The following is a 13,782-nucleotide window of genomic DNA, read 5'->3' on the forward strand; positions in this document are numbered from 1 at the left end:
AATTAGATTTTTTTGTTGGTTTTTTTAAAACAAAATAATATTTGTTAACTTGAGTATAAAATATAATTTTTTCAAAGTATAGAAGGAAAAAACATAATCTAACCTTAGAAAATTTTTTATAATTATACATTTAACTTAGTTTTTTCAAATTAAAGATTAATCGAAAGTCAGTTTTTTTCCCGATACTACAAGTTGCCAAAACAAAGCCAAACAAAACAAATAATCAGGTTTAGTTTAAGATTAATCAATCCCAAAAGGACCATACCCAAAAACAAACAAGTGCAAAAAAAAAAACTTACAATGCACAATAAAATGATGCCTTGTAGTTTTTTCCTTAACTTCAATTTAATTTAATGTGTGACATGGGGCCGCTATCCCTGATGACGAATCTACAACTCGACTACTTTCTTGTTCGAAAAATATTTTATACACGAGCTATGACTTTACAGAAAGATAACTACAGATGTTAGTAACTTCAAGTATTTTTCGAGGACCGAACCCACCTTGTCACTAGACCACAGAGATATGTTATAATCAGCATTCAAGCTACATGCTTCTGACAAAATCTACAAGCCAATTTCAATAATCAGTTCAGCAGCTGCACCCATTGTACCAACTCCACCTAGTCCCAGTAACGCTACAGCCAGTTCTTCTTCATTCCATTGCCTCAGCCCCTTGCTTACCCTCTTCAATATATCCACATCAACCTCAGGCACCCATTTCGGTGTGCAAGCCACCATCAAGCACACAAACCCAGATGCGTATGCCCATGCAGTAGCCCAATCACAACCAAGCGATATTTTCCCCTCTAGAGCACTTGCCAGAAATTCTAAGTGAGCTTTGAGCACTGTTGGCCGTTTTTTTGATGCTGCTGATTCTGAGTCCACACCCCATGCAAATGTCCCACAAAATAGCGCAAAGTAAGCAAGTGCATAGCCCCTTAGCATTGCAACCAGACCTCCAGATTCTCCACCTTCCTGCTCCAATCCATGTACTGATATAAACCAGGAGGGTAAAGTTTCATTAATCAAAGATTGAACCAAATTTAATCCGCCAGATATCCACGCTAAAGAAGATCCAAGTGAAGCTGCAAGCTTGACACGTGTCATTGCTGCAGCAAGAGAAACTTTCCCATATCGCATCCCATATTTGCTTTTCTTCAATTTCTCCATTGCACCTCTAGTACACGCGCTACTTGCAATATCTCTGACAGAGTGCATTAGAAGAGAGAGAATTTCTTCTGTCATGAACATGACATCTCTGACTGACCGATGCACTCGTAAGTAAAGAATTCCCGGGGCAACAGGAGAGATTCCACCAGATAAGTGGGAGCCAAACCCGTGACCTAAAAGGGCACCCACACCACCATTGCTGGAAATGTGAGGGGGGCTCAAACCAAGAGTGGATGTGAAGCAGCTCTTCAGAAGCTGAACTACAGCATCGCTGTTATGGTGGAACACAGTACGCGAAGCAGAGAACACAAGGTAGTCACTCCAACGCTTAACTTTCTGGGCCCATAGAGAGGCTATAATGGGCATGCATGGCCAGGGGCAACCAGCAGCAAGGGCATTCAAGGCTGGGCCAACCAGGGTGAGGAACCTTTCAGACATTTTGTCCAATTTATAAGTAATTGTGAGGCTTACTAGGGCAGCTAATGGCAAAGGAAGTGTAGCCAGAGATGTACCCCCTGCAAGAACAATTATTGAGCCTCGTTAATGAATTTTGTTTTTCTAGAAATTAAATTCCCTTGTCGAAATTTAAACACAACTCATGCATACTCATTCTTCCTGCTTCATCATGATATGAAGATCTCTAGGTCTAACACGAATGGACTTGAAAGTTGAAATCTAACAAAAGGATGAATATTTCCAAACCTAAAACTGTACAAGTATATCTATTGATCTTCAAAATGCAGGTTGTTGTGGTTTGTTCTAGCAATGCGTTCAAAAAAACATACATGAAAAATTTTCATTTATCAAGAACTGAAAACCCTATAGCCTAAAAAAAGGGAACAGTAATCTGTATGATAAAGAATTACCTACAGAAAGGCTTGGGACATCAACACCAGTGGCAGCCAGTATTTTCTTTATCTGCTGCTCAACAGAGGATAAATTGACAGCTGGGCTCGGCCAATCAGTTCCATTCATAGAAGCTGGCTTCCATATGCCTCGTGTAACTTCAGCTGACAAGTAGCTTACAATGGTGGCCAAAGATGCTGGTAGAAAATCGGCAAGATCTTTAAGCCCTATGATAAAAGGTGCAAGTGTAAATAGATTAGAATTGGGCATATAGTTATCAGGGAAAATGGTTTTTACGTTTTGAAGTTTTGGTACAATTAAACTTTAAGTCTCTTCACGTCTAAACCAACAATACAATCATTTGATGATTAATGATTTAAGATGATGTGAAACTTTAATCCCTCTATACTATCCTCTGCTCTAATATGCCCCGTAGCCACACAGTGATTACAGTATTGTGTTAGTTTTTAAAAGAATAGGGCTAAATTTTAACCATTCTAAGATCTCAGTAACACCTACTCTCCTACTTATAAAGTTCGTTCACATTTATCTCAATCACATGGCAAAACAGTATTCTTGACATCCTCTCAATATTTTCTCTTAAGGCACCAACTTCTTCCTCGCATGCCAACTGGTCTCAAACCATATAAATTGATGAAGGAAACTTTGAGCAAATTGTACAAACCTGTAGCCAGTTCACGGGGAGAGAGTCTTCCATGGGCACAGGCTGTCAGAGCAGCGTCAAGGGCAAATGGAGTTGCTTCTAAGATATCCCATGCAGATATTTTAAGCCTAGCTTGAGCATCTTCAGCACCAGGGCCAGATGAAAGACTACTTCCAGAGTTCGTAGAAGTCGAAGGCTGAACACCTCTATTTATCCTTCTGAACATTAAATTGAGGAGTGCATCAACAATCTGATGAACAGGGGTTCCATGTACAAGACCGGAAAAGGTAGAAGCAATGCATTCCAGATGCTGCCTGTACCATAGTTTCAACTTTGGGAAAGAATCCATGAATATGGGTTCTACAGAGAGACTCAAAATTGTTGAGAATCTCCTACGTCTGAGTTGACGCCTGGTCGAAGTTCCAAGGGACGATAATAGGGAATTCCTTACAAGCAAGAGGTATTCAGGGCTTAGATGGGATCCCACTGGTGGTACGTCTCCCATCACATGATCAATAGGTGGATGATCAAATCTCCACAATCTCAGAAGAAGTGTAAAGGCATTAGAAAAAACCGCATGACAAGAAAGTTCTTCACCTGTTGGAAGAGTCCATGAGACCTCAGGAACAGCAGAGCCAAAGGCCTCACAGATGGGCATCAATGCACCAGCAAGTAGTGGAACCTGGCAATAGATGTTGAACATCAGTTCACAGACAGCATAAAGGACACAAATTTTCCATTTATTTCCACAGTTTGGTTCTTCACTTTAATTTCTATTAACATTTTGCTTTAATTTTTTTTTTCTGTTAATTTTTTTCATTGACTTTCTCTTCTATGCGTATGGATCTCACCCATGATTTATTAGTTCACAAAATCAAATAAAGACACAATTTCTTAGTTTTCAAGCATATTGGAACCCTCCATATTCCATCGTGACAAGCTCTTTATTAAATAACCTCTTCAAGAACTTGATATCTTTTCTTTATGTGTAAAAGGATACAGGGGCAGCAGTCAGCAAAAGGCATGCATTACACATACAGAACAAGTCAGTAAAGAAGTGTTGTTAAAATTCAACCCACCAAACCATGTAAGGATAAAATCTGCACGCAATCCACAGATGATATTCCAACAAGAAGAACATTTAAAAGCGGAGCATAATTTATCAAGTGACTCTCACTCCCAGAGTAATCAGCAGGAACTGGAGGTGACAGCAATTTTATAATGAAAAGAATTGTATGTTCCTGTAAACAACAGTAAATTTAATTAATAACTTCAACTGGAGAGGGAGTTGGGGGGGGGGGGGGGCGGCTTCTGAAACGTTACCTGAATATTCCAACCACGAACAAGAGAGGCTCCACAAAGAATAGCAGCGGCAGATATCTTCTCATCATCAGAACCATCGACTGCAATCTCATATATTTTCTCGATCGCTGGTAAGCTTCCATCAAATCCATCTTAAATTCAGTTGCCATACCACTGGGTAAATATACAAAATAAGAGCATCTGACATGCATGGTTCAGGAAAAAGAATGGCATAACTTAAGACCAGGTTAGGAAATTAGGGAATAGCCTTTTAAGCAAGACAGCTATGACCTTCATTGTATGCACAAGCATTTGAATCTTTCCTCATGCGTAATTACAACATTATGGAGGAAAAATCCTAAATCATAAAACCTCTTGACTTGATTGTATTCAAGTTATGCTGAATTTCAAAAACCTCCATTATGGAATCCGTCAACATAACAGCATTCGAAACACAAAAGCACATCTTGAAACAGCCTCCTTTAAGGCATTCATAGAATAGCATCACTGACCAAAAAATAATGACATTAAGAACTAATTATTATGAAGCTAATCAGATCAAGTTGACCATTGTTCATTGCTTCACATTTTAAACACCCTACCATAAGAATAAACATTAATAAAAATTCACACACTTGTTAAGCAAAAAAGAAAATAAAACAAACAATTCCACAGAAAAACACTGCAGTTGTATAGAATCACAATTTTGCTCAAAAGAAAAAAATTATAGAAACTCAATTTTGGAAACAAAAGCCAGTGTTGTGGGAAACAAAACCAATGGAAAGAGTGCTATCTTGAAAAAGTAAAAGAATTATGATGATTTATATTATTCAAAGTTAAGTCTTGTGCAAAAAAGGTAGGAAACTCATGCTGTCTCAATTATAATGAAAGTGCAGTATTCTGTTCATCATCCATGCAATAAAAAAAAAACCCTGGAAAATAAAGGGAAAAGGAACAGATGAATTCAAAAATAGTTTTTAAACAATACCACTGGCAGCATACCTGGAAGCTGGAGTTGAAACCAAAATGTTTATCATTGAGGGGGTTAAAGGTGACCCGTTCATCAATGACAACCAGCCAAGTGTTTGACTGGGAACACTCCGAGGTACTTGGTTGGCAAGAGTCACATAGCCTGGCCATAAATATGCTGATGTGTCCAACATATTTCTTGCAATACAAGCCTCAACAATCAGGTGCCTCAAGTTTCCAGCTGGAAAGTAATAAAATGGAAAACAAGACTAGAATTCAGAGCCATGGAAAAACAATAAAGACTGGCATCCAGGGCCAACAGGTTGAGAACAAAGAAAAGAAAAGAAAACAATAAACCTAAAAGAGCAGTGGATAGATAACCATATTTTGGGAAGACAACAGATACAAGCCTACTATAAAAATAAAGGAGAAAAAATAGTTCAAATTCTAGCAAAAACTAATATTCTACTATTTTGTTGTTTTTGTCACCCTCTAAAGTCTGAAATGAGGAAAAGGAAACAGTGATAGCAATTGAAAGGACTAATGTTAGAAAACAAATAAAGGTTCAATTAGCTCATCTATAATTGTTTTTTTAAGAAACCCCCTATATACAAGGGAACTTTCTAAACTTTCTAAAATGTACAGAAACAAAAAATCAGGCTGCAGATTCATGTTACATTTTGGTAGCAGGGGAAATTGAACCTGTTTAGCAACATCATTGGAATTATCTTGTTTCCGCACCAAACACAACCTTTGATAATAAGAACTGCAATGTTAAGGAATGTAATCACTTACAACAGTTGACTGGCATGTCATTTATACTCATGCTATAACCATTACTGACAGTGAGACCTGAGATAAACATTGTAGCTTTTGTGGCAGCTTGATTAGCTACTGAGCTAACAGACTGAGGCGGAGTCAACAACCCTTCATAGTCACCCAATAGCTGCAGGGAAGTAATTAGACCCTTTCGACGTTTCCCCTGTTTTTCTTTTCTTTGATTGGTAGGGCTCTGTTGCGTTTCATCAATCAATTCACTTTCCTCTTCCTCAATAATATTAGCCACTACAAGGGTTGAAATAGACAATAACATGGACAAGCATGTATCAAGGCGAGGTACTGGACCCTCACTAGGATTTCTTTCCTGAAAGAACACAAATAGGTTATGCACTGAAAGATGCATAAATCATGAAAAGTTAAAGAAGGTTTGTGCAAAACTCACAAAAATAAGGAAAAATAAAAACATGCAATTCCTTTGGAAGAAAAAGAATAATGCTTCCCGAAAAATGATTTCATTTAATTCCATAATTCAAGCTAGTACATTAAAAAGGTTTCAATTGTCTTGGATGACTTTGTATACTTTATTCTTAAATTTATCACTACAGAATCAGTTTTTCTCTGTGCTCTTATCGAAAACATGTATTCTGTCCCATCCCTAAAATCCTGCTTTATTAATGCTTTGCATAACTTTAAATGAATACCACCAACTGTGTTTTTTTCTGGAACCTAACGAAACCTACATGAACAGCACATGACAAATAATAAATAATGAAGCTTGTTTAAGATGCTATATAATCTATATTCTTCAAAGAATAGCTATTCTATGACAAAAGCAAAAATGATTGATGGACAAACCAAAAATGATATAGAATATATCTATGGGAAAATTTAGAAATCTGGTTGTTAACTGGATTACATTTTGCAGTTTAGATATTAACTTTTATTTCTAGTCAATTGTCAAAAGTAGTTTTTAGGTATAAACTTTATTCTACTACCTACTTGGTAATTGGCTTTGGTGCCCATTAACTCAAGTTTAGCATCACAATTCCTTTCTAATTTTCTTGTTCCTTTGACTTCACCCCTTTCTTCCTATTTATACTGCATGTTATATCTCATTCTTGTGGGAGTGCTTTGTCAAGTATATACTCATTTGGGTTCGTGAAAGGCATTACACATTTCAGAAGCACTAGTTTAAGCCCTTGTTCAGTGTCAAATATACCAAATTGTTGTTTATGAAAGAAGACATATAAAAATTAGTGCCCTAGGGATTCAAACCTTTCTCTACTTTCATAAAAAAGGGTAGTAAAAGATTATTAAGCAAAATTAATCAAGGAACTGTGAAACTACTCTTTGCACAATCCAATAAAAATTTGAAAATAAAAAATTTCATTGTTGGAGACGTGAAAGACTGGTTTGCATACATCAAAGTCAAGGGAAGCTATATCCAGCGTTAGAATTTGAAGCAGAAGATTCTAATAGAAGAGGTTGAGGAAAATGAAAGAGTGTTGAAGACAACATGAGTTGGAAGGAGAAAGATGACCAAAACATGAGAACACCATGGAAAACTAATTCAAGAAATTTTATACTTAACCATTACAAAGCACAAGACCAAGTTTTCTCCAATTACACTTGAATGATGATATATAAATTTCTATTCAAAAGTAAAATAATAGAGCATCTTTCCTCTCCATTCTTCTCAAATGTTTTCTACCCAACATTCAAGCTCATAAAAATATAAGGGTGAGTTTACTTTCAGAATTTTTTTGTAGTTCTCAACTTGATGTTTAGTTCCTTCTTACGACCATGGAAAAAAAAGGAAGTTTACTAACTACTAGTTTTCTGAAACAGGAAAGGAAGATATTGCTTAGCTTGTCTTTAAAATAACCAGAGATCAAATAAGAAACACGTGACCCAAACATGGCCACTTTTTTTTTTTTTTTTTTTTTTTGCAAAGTAAAATATGGAGAAGCACTTGCTTTTAAGAAAACTTAAAAATAGAAAACACACTTATCCAAAGAAACTATTTTTATTTTAAATTTGTTCATTTTCTCCACCTTTTTTATTCACTGAAAAGTTTTCTAGAAAACTGAAAAAAATTCCACATGACACCCATAGATTTTTTATCAAATCAGAACAAGTACCCACCCTTTGAACTAGCCGTAAAGCTGCAATCCATAAGCCTAGAAAAGTATCATGCCAAGTGGTGCGGTTAACTGCTTGCAGAGCTTTGACCAAACCTGCAACATAAAATTGGAACAATAAATTTTAATTTATCACCTACAGTCCTACTCTATAGGTTCGTAAAAGATTTCAGCATAAAACAAGAGATGAATCATACTGATAAGATTTTCTATAGCACTAGTTGTCGTCACTTGTGACCCATCCATAGTGTCTTCTAGAAATAGATCAATAGTTAACCAAACTGCAGACTGACTTGCCCCGTGGCATTGACCAACAGAAGATTTGAGAGACCCTGAAAACATGACTGCATGAAACTCATGTTGTGATATTGTTTTGCACTCTCGAGACAAAACCCTTCGGGTGTCAGATGTCAACTGCAGAAAAGCATCTGGAGTTATGTGTTTTGAGTTCCTCAAAGCTGCAGAATGCACAACAAGCAGTTGCAATTGCTCGATGAAGCCTCCCCATTGTGAAGGCCTAAAAGGACAAGAGAACATCTTTATTAATCGGGTTTCCTTCATTAAATTTCTCCAATATCTAGTAGTAACCACCCTAAAGTAAAGTTCAGAAGACCATGCCTGGTTAGGCATCATTTAGGATAAGCATGGCAAACCACTTTAATGGCTTGTTCCCCACTTCTTCTTATAAAACACAAGTAAAACTAATCATGATACTATATATATCTTACATGTTTTGACGTGCCAAGTAAAGTAGCCTCGAGGTTAATTTGTTTTTTAGAAACTCTCCAATTAGCTCGATAGCCATTGTAGTATTTACTTTGTGCAACCCCTCGTGGTGCTCATTTCTCTTCTCACTAAAGTTCTCATGACCATCTATTTCCATACCCTCCGGTCTGGGTAGCCATCTAGAATTCTTTTCTGCACCTAGTTCCAGCAACCCTTCATCATCCAAGGAAGCATCAAGTAACTGCCACACGATTGAAAAGACAAATTCAACCAGAAGAAAGCCAGGTTCACACAATTGCACGCCAAATATTTGGGAAAGATGAGCAACATCATCTATTGATTTCATGATCCTGTAATTGCAACTAAAAGATGTTAATATCTATAATTGAAGTTTAAGAGTATACCAAAAAAAAAAACAAAATGGCAGGATTCAGATTGTCTTTCAGGATTTTTGTTAGTCCTTAAGCAGGCAAAGTAAGATTCTTTATTACAAAAGTTATTTCTGCAGATTCTGTCAGAGAAAAAATAAAAAAGACAACTTTTAAATTCCACAAATGAGGCAATCACAATTGGCAGGATTGCTAGGACCTAAGAGTGTCCAAATTGAATGCATTCAAAGTCTGGATCCAAGAGTAAACATTAATGAAGCATCTGTTTAACAACATAAGCACAGAAAAATCCCAATACTACAATTTTCTACATAATTGTTTCTGTATAGCATCCTAAATGTTTACAGCATTGCATTGTGTTACAGTTTTAAGAGATACGTCCACAAAGCGACCCATGCACATAAGTTTGGTATAAAAAACAAGGAGCAACAGTTTTTTTCAGCTTAAAACAGCAGTTATTTCTTTGAGTTGCAGCCTTATATCCATCCATGGTCATGAAGAAGGTGAAAACACCCGTGCAACATCTGAGCAAAGGCTACAAATATTGAATGAAACTACCACTGTCCACAGCAATCACCCAAGTCAGCCAACTCCTTGTGAAAGAGAATGGCTTAGAAACAACTCTCATTCCCATTTTCCATATTTTAACCCAAATGAGAGATAAAACCACGCATAGTGGTGATGATCCAACAACGGCGCCTACTATTACTAAATCTCCTATTATTCCGTCTCGTCATCGTCTCTCTTTCAACATTACATTTTTGTTTTATCCAAAAAAAGAAAAGAAGCCACCATGCATAACTAGAAAATTTAAGACTTGCTATATCTGCCTATTCCAATCAACAATACCAAGTTTTAAAGAAAAAGGTCAGCATTTGCAAAATCATACAATTAATTAGCAGAAACAAGTAACGGAAAATCAGGCCAATGTCGTTCTTCATAGAAATCCAAAAAACTCACAATTGATAATTTGGGGCAGCGATTAGAGCTGAAAAGGAAAAGGCGTGTCTCTTTACGAGTTCCATATACAGCCTATATGCAGACGGGTGGAGCTGTCGATTCCTAACAACCCTGTAAATAAATAAAATTAAAATTAAATTAAATTAAATTAAATAACCCTTTTTGGCATAAAATTGAGATAATATCAATGAAGGTGATGGCCTGCCTGGTAGAGAGGAGAGCGAGGACGAGCAAAGGAGGGACGAGGTTGAAGGAGAGGGCCTTCTCGAGGAACTTCCACGTGATGGGCATGTGATTATCGAAGCAGATATGAGAGACTAATAGGTGAGCCAGCTCCATTGAGGGCAAATCAACGCCAGCAGAGTTGAGATTGGAGCTGAGTTGGATCGCCCATAGTTGCGGGTCGCAGTTCTTGACCTGAGCTGACTGGGTGAGTTCAAGTACCGAGTCCCAGACAGTACAACTCGCCGCCGCCATATCTCAACTCAATTCCTTTTTGGAAATTGGATTTGGATTCCGTGTTTGTTCGCGTTGCTTTGGACTCTGCTGCTGGAAAAGAAGGGAAAAAAAAAAGTAGAAGACCGAGGAAGGCTGGACTCAGACTCATACTAGAGAAGGCGGGCATAGCATAAAAAAATAATTATTTATTTGATTTTTAAAATATTTTTTTATTTAAAAATTATTTTTAATATTAATATATTAAAATAATTTAAAAACATCCAAAAATATAATTAAGTAAAAATAATTTTAAAAAATATGGTTGAACCCAATACCATGGCGAAAGTGTAGTCCAAGTTTTTGGCATTTTTACTTCTAATTTTCTTTATATTTTCATTGTAATTGATTTGAAGATGAAAAAAATAATAAATTATGTGTTTTCTTAAGTTTATTATATTGGTATTTACACTATGTTGTGGGTTGTATTAATTTTTTAATATAAAAATAAAACTAAAATTAAAAAATTAGTTTGAATTTTAAAAAAAAATCATGATTAAAAACACTTGAAAAAAAATAGTAATAAACCAAAATGAAACATATCAAGAATACCAATTTAAAACATACCAAATGCTTTTAAAAAATTTTCAATGTAGCATCTTTTTATAAAACTTATTGAGATGATAACATATTAGATTAAGTCTAAATTTTGCAGTTTAATTCATCAAATTCACATTTCAGATCATGAATTTCATTGGATTTAATTTATTTTTTTACCTAAATATATGATAAAAATAGAAAAAAAAAACTAAATGGTGAAATTAGAAGAAAAAATAAAGGAAAAAAACTCAAGATAACATCTTTTTTATATAAAAAAGCTGACATGCTAAATCTGCAATCCAGGTCTTAGATTTCACTAGGATAAATAACTTTGTTTTTTAAATTTTATTTTTTACCAAAAAATTAAAAAAAAATAAAGGATAAAATTTGAAGAAAATAAATAAATAACCAAAAACAAACAAACAAAGCCAAGCATGCAAGCTTGGTAGTGGCTCATCTCGCCTAGGCATTAAAAAAAAAACTCATGCAAGTGGACCTTTGCCCAATTTTTTTTAAAAAGAACATGTTATCTATCTCTTTAAAAAAAAAAAACATAAGACAGAGAATACGTTGTCAACTGAGATAAATGAAGCGTTATTTATCTATCTAGATTTCAACCACTACTGTGGTGACCTGAAAATCAAGAACGGTTTTTTTTTTCCCTTGAAATCCATTTTTCAACCCATTTGAACATAAAAACATCTAATAAACATTTTTAAAACATGAAAAAACCAATTTATCAACCAAACATACCAAAAAAAAAATCCAAAAGCTCAAAATTAAAATTGAGTTACAATTTTATTTCTTGGCCTTGATATATTTTCAAGACAATATTGAAGTTCAAAACAACCTCTATCAAACATTTTTCATTGAATGGAACTTGTAAACACCAAGTTTTACCATTTTAGTGGTTGAAATCGACCACAACTAACGACTTTCTCTCTTCTCACTAACATTGAGTAACTTTCTTTCTCCTCTCTCAAATCCAAGAACTGAAAAATAATTCAAGTTTGGACTAAAATTGAATTTTATAAAATTACAAATTGATGGTGATTGTGTTTGAAATTTAAAAGTGGAGGCTTAAAATGAATATTTCATCCAAAATTCTATATTGGTCATAAGTATTTTCTGTGTTTAATACTTTGATCCCTTATCATTTTTGTTATTTTAAAAGGAAAAAAAAAAACAAGACAAGCAACATGTCATTTGTTTACTCAAATTCTGGCCACCACTACGATAGGCAAAAAATTAAGGTAGCATTTTTTGTCTTAAAACCTTTTTTTCAACTCATTTGAACCTAAAAAAAATCTAAGAAACACCCTTAGAACATGAAAAAACTAATTTAGTAACTTAAAAAATCCAAAATCAAACCGAGTTAAATTTTCTTTTCTCAGCCTTGATATGTATTTTAGACAATATTAAGATTCAAAACAACCACCATTAAACTCTTCTAATTGAATGGAACTCGTTGACATCAAATTTGACCTTTTTAGTGGTCGGAATTAACCTCAACCAATGATTTTCTCCATCCTTATTGAAATTCGATGATTTTCTCTCTTCTCTCTCATACTTAAGGACTAAAAATTATTAAAATTAAATTTTATAAAATTACAATGACTGTAAAAGTTGAAATTTGAAAGTAGGAAGATTAAAATGAATATTCCATCCAAAATTCTAGAGTGGCCATAAGTTTTCTTCATGTTTAACACTTTGGCCCTTATCATTGAATTTATATTTCCTTAACAAATTTTGACAATTTTGCCATCAAATTGGGTGTAGAAGATTATAATAATAATAATAATAAAAAAGAAGTTTGCGGATAATAACAATTTTTTTTTCAATTTTACTATTCATTGCTACGGTGAAAACCCAAGGCACTTTAGTATGTACTAAATTGGTGACCCATGCTATGCTAGTAACCGGTTCAAATTTTCCTAACTTCAAAAAAAGAATATTTAAGCGACGACGCCAACATTTTAAAACTAGCAAGAAAAATCTAAAACCCGAATCATTAACTTGACTAAGTTAAATAAGTTTGATCAATATGATAATATGATTATAAAAAAGACATCGACAATAAATAAAGAAAAAAATCAACAATATTTAAATATAAAAAAATGAGTTGTTAGTATCATATTTGGGAAAAGACAAAAAAGTTTGTTGGAAACTCACGGTACTATGTTATAGACACTACCTCACAACTAGGAAAAACTCACTAAGATGGTTCTAACTAGGACTGAGCATTTCTGGTTCGGTTCGGTTTTAAACCAAAATAAACAACCAAATCGAATTTTTTTTAATCTTTTGAATCGAACCGAACCAAAAACCGGTTCAAACCGATTAATTTCGGTTCGGTTCGGGTTTTTTCCCTTCCAAACCGGTTCAAACCCAATGGTCCTCTACCAACATTTTTCATCCTCTTCCTCCTCTGGAATACAAGAACCCGCCTGAAAAAGAAAAATAAGTGTTGGCCTTTATTAGAACCATCAACACAACCAAATCCAATCCACATTGTAGATTAGGTTGTTTACCACAAATCCCATTTTGTTCCAGTTTCCTTCACCCCACGATGCGTCATTAATGTTAAGAAAACTCATCACCAGATCCAATAAAGGGAAAACCCAAAAACAAGAGAGGGGAAGAACAAGAAACAACAAGAAAAAGAGAGAGAGGATCGGGGTTCCATCCACCAGATCCAACAAAGGGAAAACCCAAAAACCAGAGAGGGGAAGAACAAGAAACAATAAGAAAAGAAAGGAGAGGATCGGGGTTCTATCCACCAGATCCAACAAAAACAA

General features: G+C 35.0%; 1 protein-coding gene across 2 annotated transcripts; it reads right to left on the minus strand.

The window, feature by feature from the left end:
• Positions 1 to 280: 280 nt before the first annotated feature.
• On the minus strand, positions 281 to 10,546 carry LOC133692390 (mediator of RNA polymerase II transcription subunit 33B-like). Of its 2 annotated transcripts, XM_062113286.1 has the most exons (12): positions 10,155 to 10,546; positions 9,950 to 10,060; positions 8,603 to 8,950; positions 8,072 to 8,391; positions 7,879 to 7,970; positions 5,749 to 6,097; positions 4,987 to 5,194; positions 4,006 to 4,120; positions 3,762 to 3,923; positions 2,704 to 3,364; positions 2,039 to 2,245; positions 281 to 1,687 (listed from the first exon to the last, which is right to left on the minus strand). In XM_062113286.1, the coding sequence occupies exons 1-12, from the start codon at positions 10,424 to 10,426 to the stop codon at positions 567 to 569; spliced, it is 3,966 nt and encodes a 1,321-aa protein (XP_061969270.1). In that variant the 5' UTR covers positions 10,427 to 10,546; the 3' UTR covers positions 281 to 566. The 2 variants fall into 2 exon arrangements, with proteins under 2 accessions (XP_061969270.1, XP_061969271.1); XM_062113287.1 differs by lacking the exon at positions 10,155 to 10,546 and having other exon boundaries at positions 8,603 to 8,841; positions 9,950 to 10,063.
• Between the last annotated feature and the right edge of the window lie 3,236 nt (positions 10,547 to 13,782).

Source organism: Populus nigra, chromosome 4, assembly GCF_951802175.1.
Source record: "Populus nigra chromosome 4, ddPopNigr1.1, whole genome shotgun sequence".
Taxonomy (NCBI): Eukaryota; Viridiplantae; Streptophyta; class Magnoliopsida; order Malpighiales; family Salicaceae; genus Populus; species Populus nigra.

Excerpts from the sequence above, each read along its gene's own strand:
- LOC133692390 (XM_062113286.1), bottom strand. The coding sequence starts at position 10,426 with ATGGCGGCGGCGAGTTGTACTGTCTGGGACTCGGTACTTGAACTCACC. Across the intron at positions 10,061-10,154 it reads CTCGCTCTCCTCTCTACCAG|GGTTGTTAGGAATCGACAGC; the intron begins GCAGGCCATCAC and ends ATTTATTTACAG. Across the intron at positions 7,971-8,071 it reads TGCTATAGAAAATCTTATCA|GTTTGGTCAAAGCTCTGCAA; the intron begins GTATGATTCATC and ends TTTATGTTGCAG.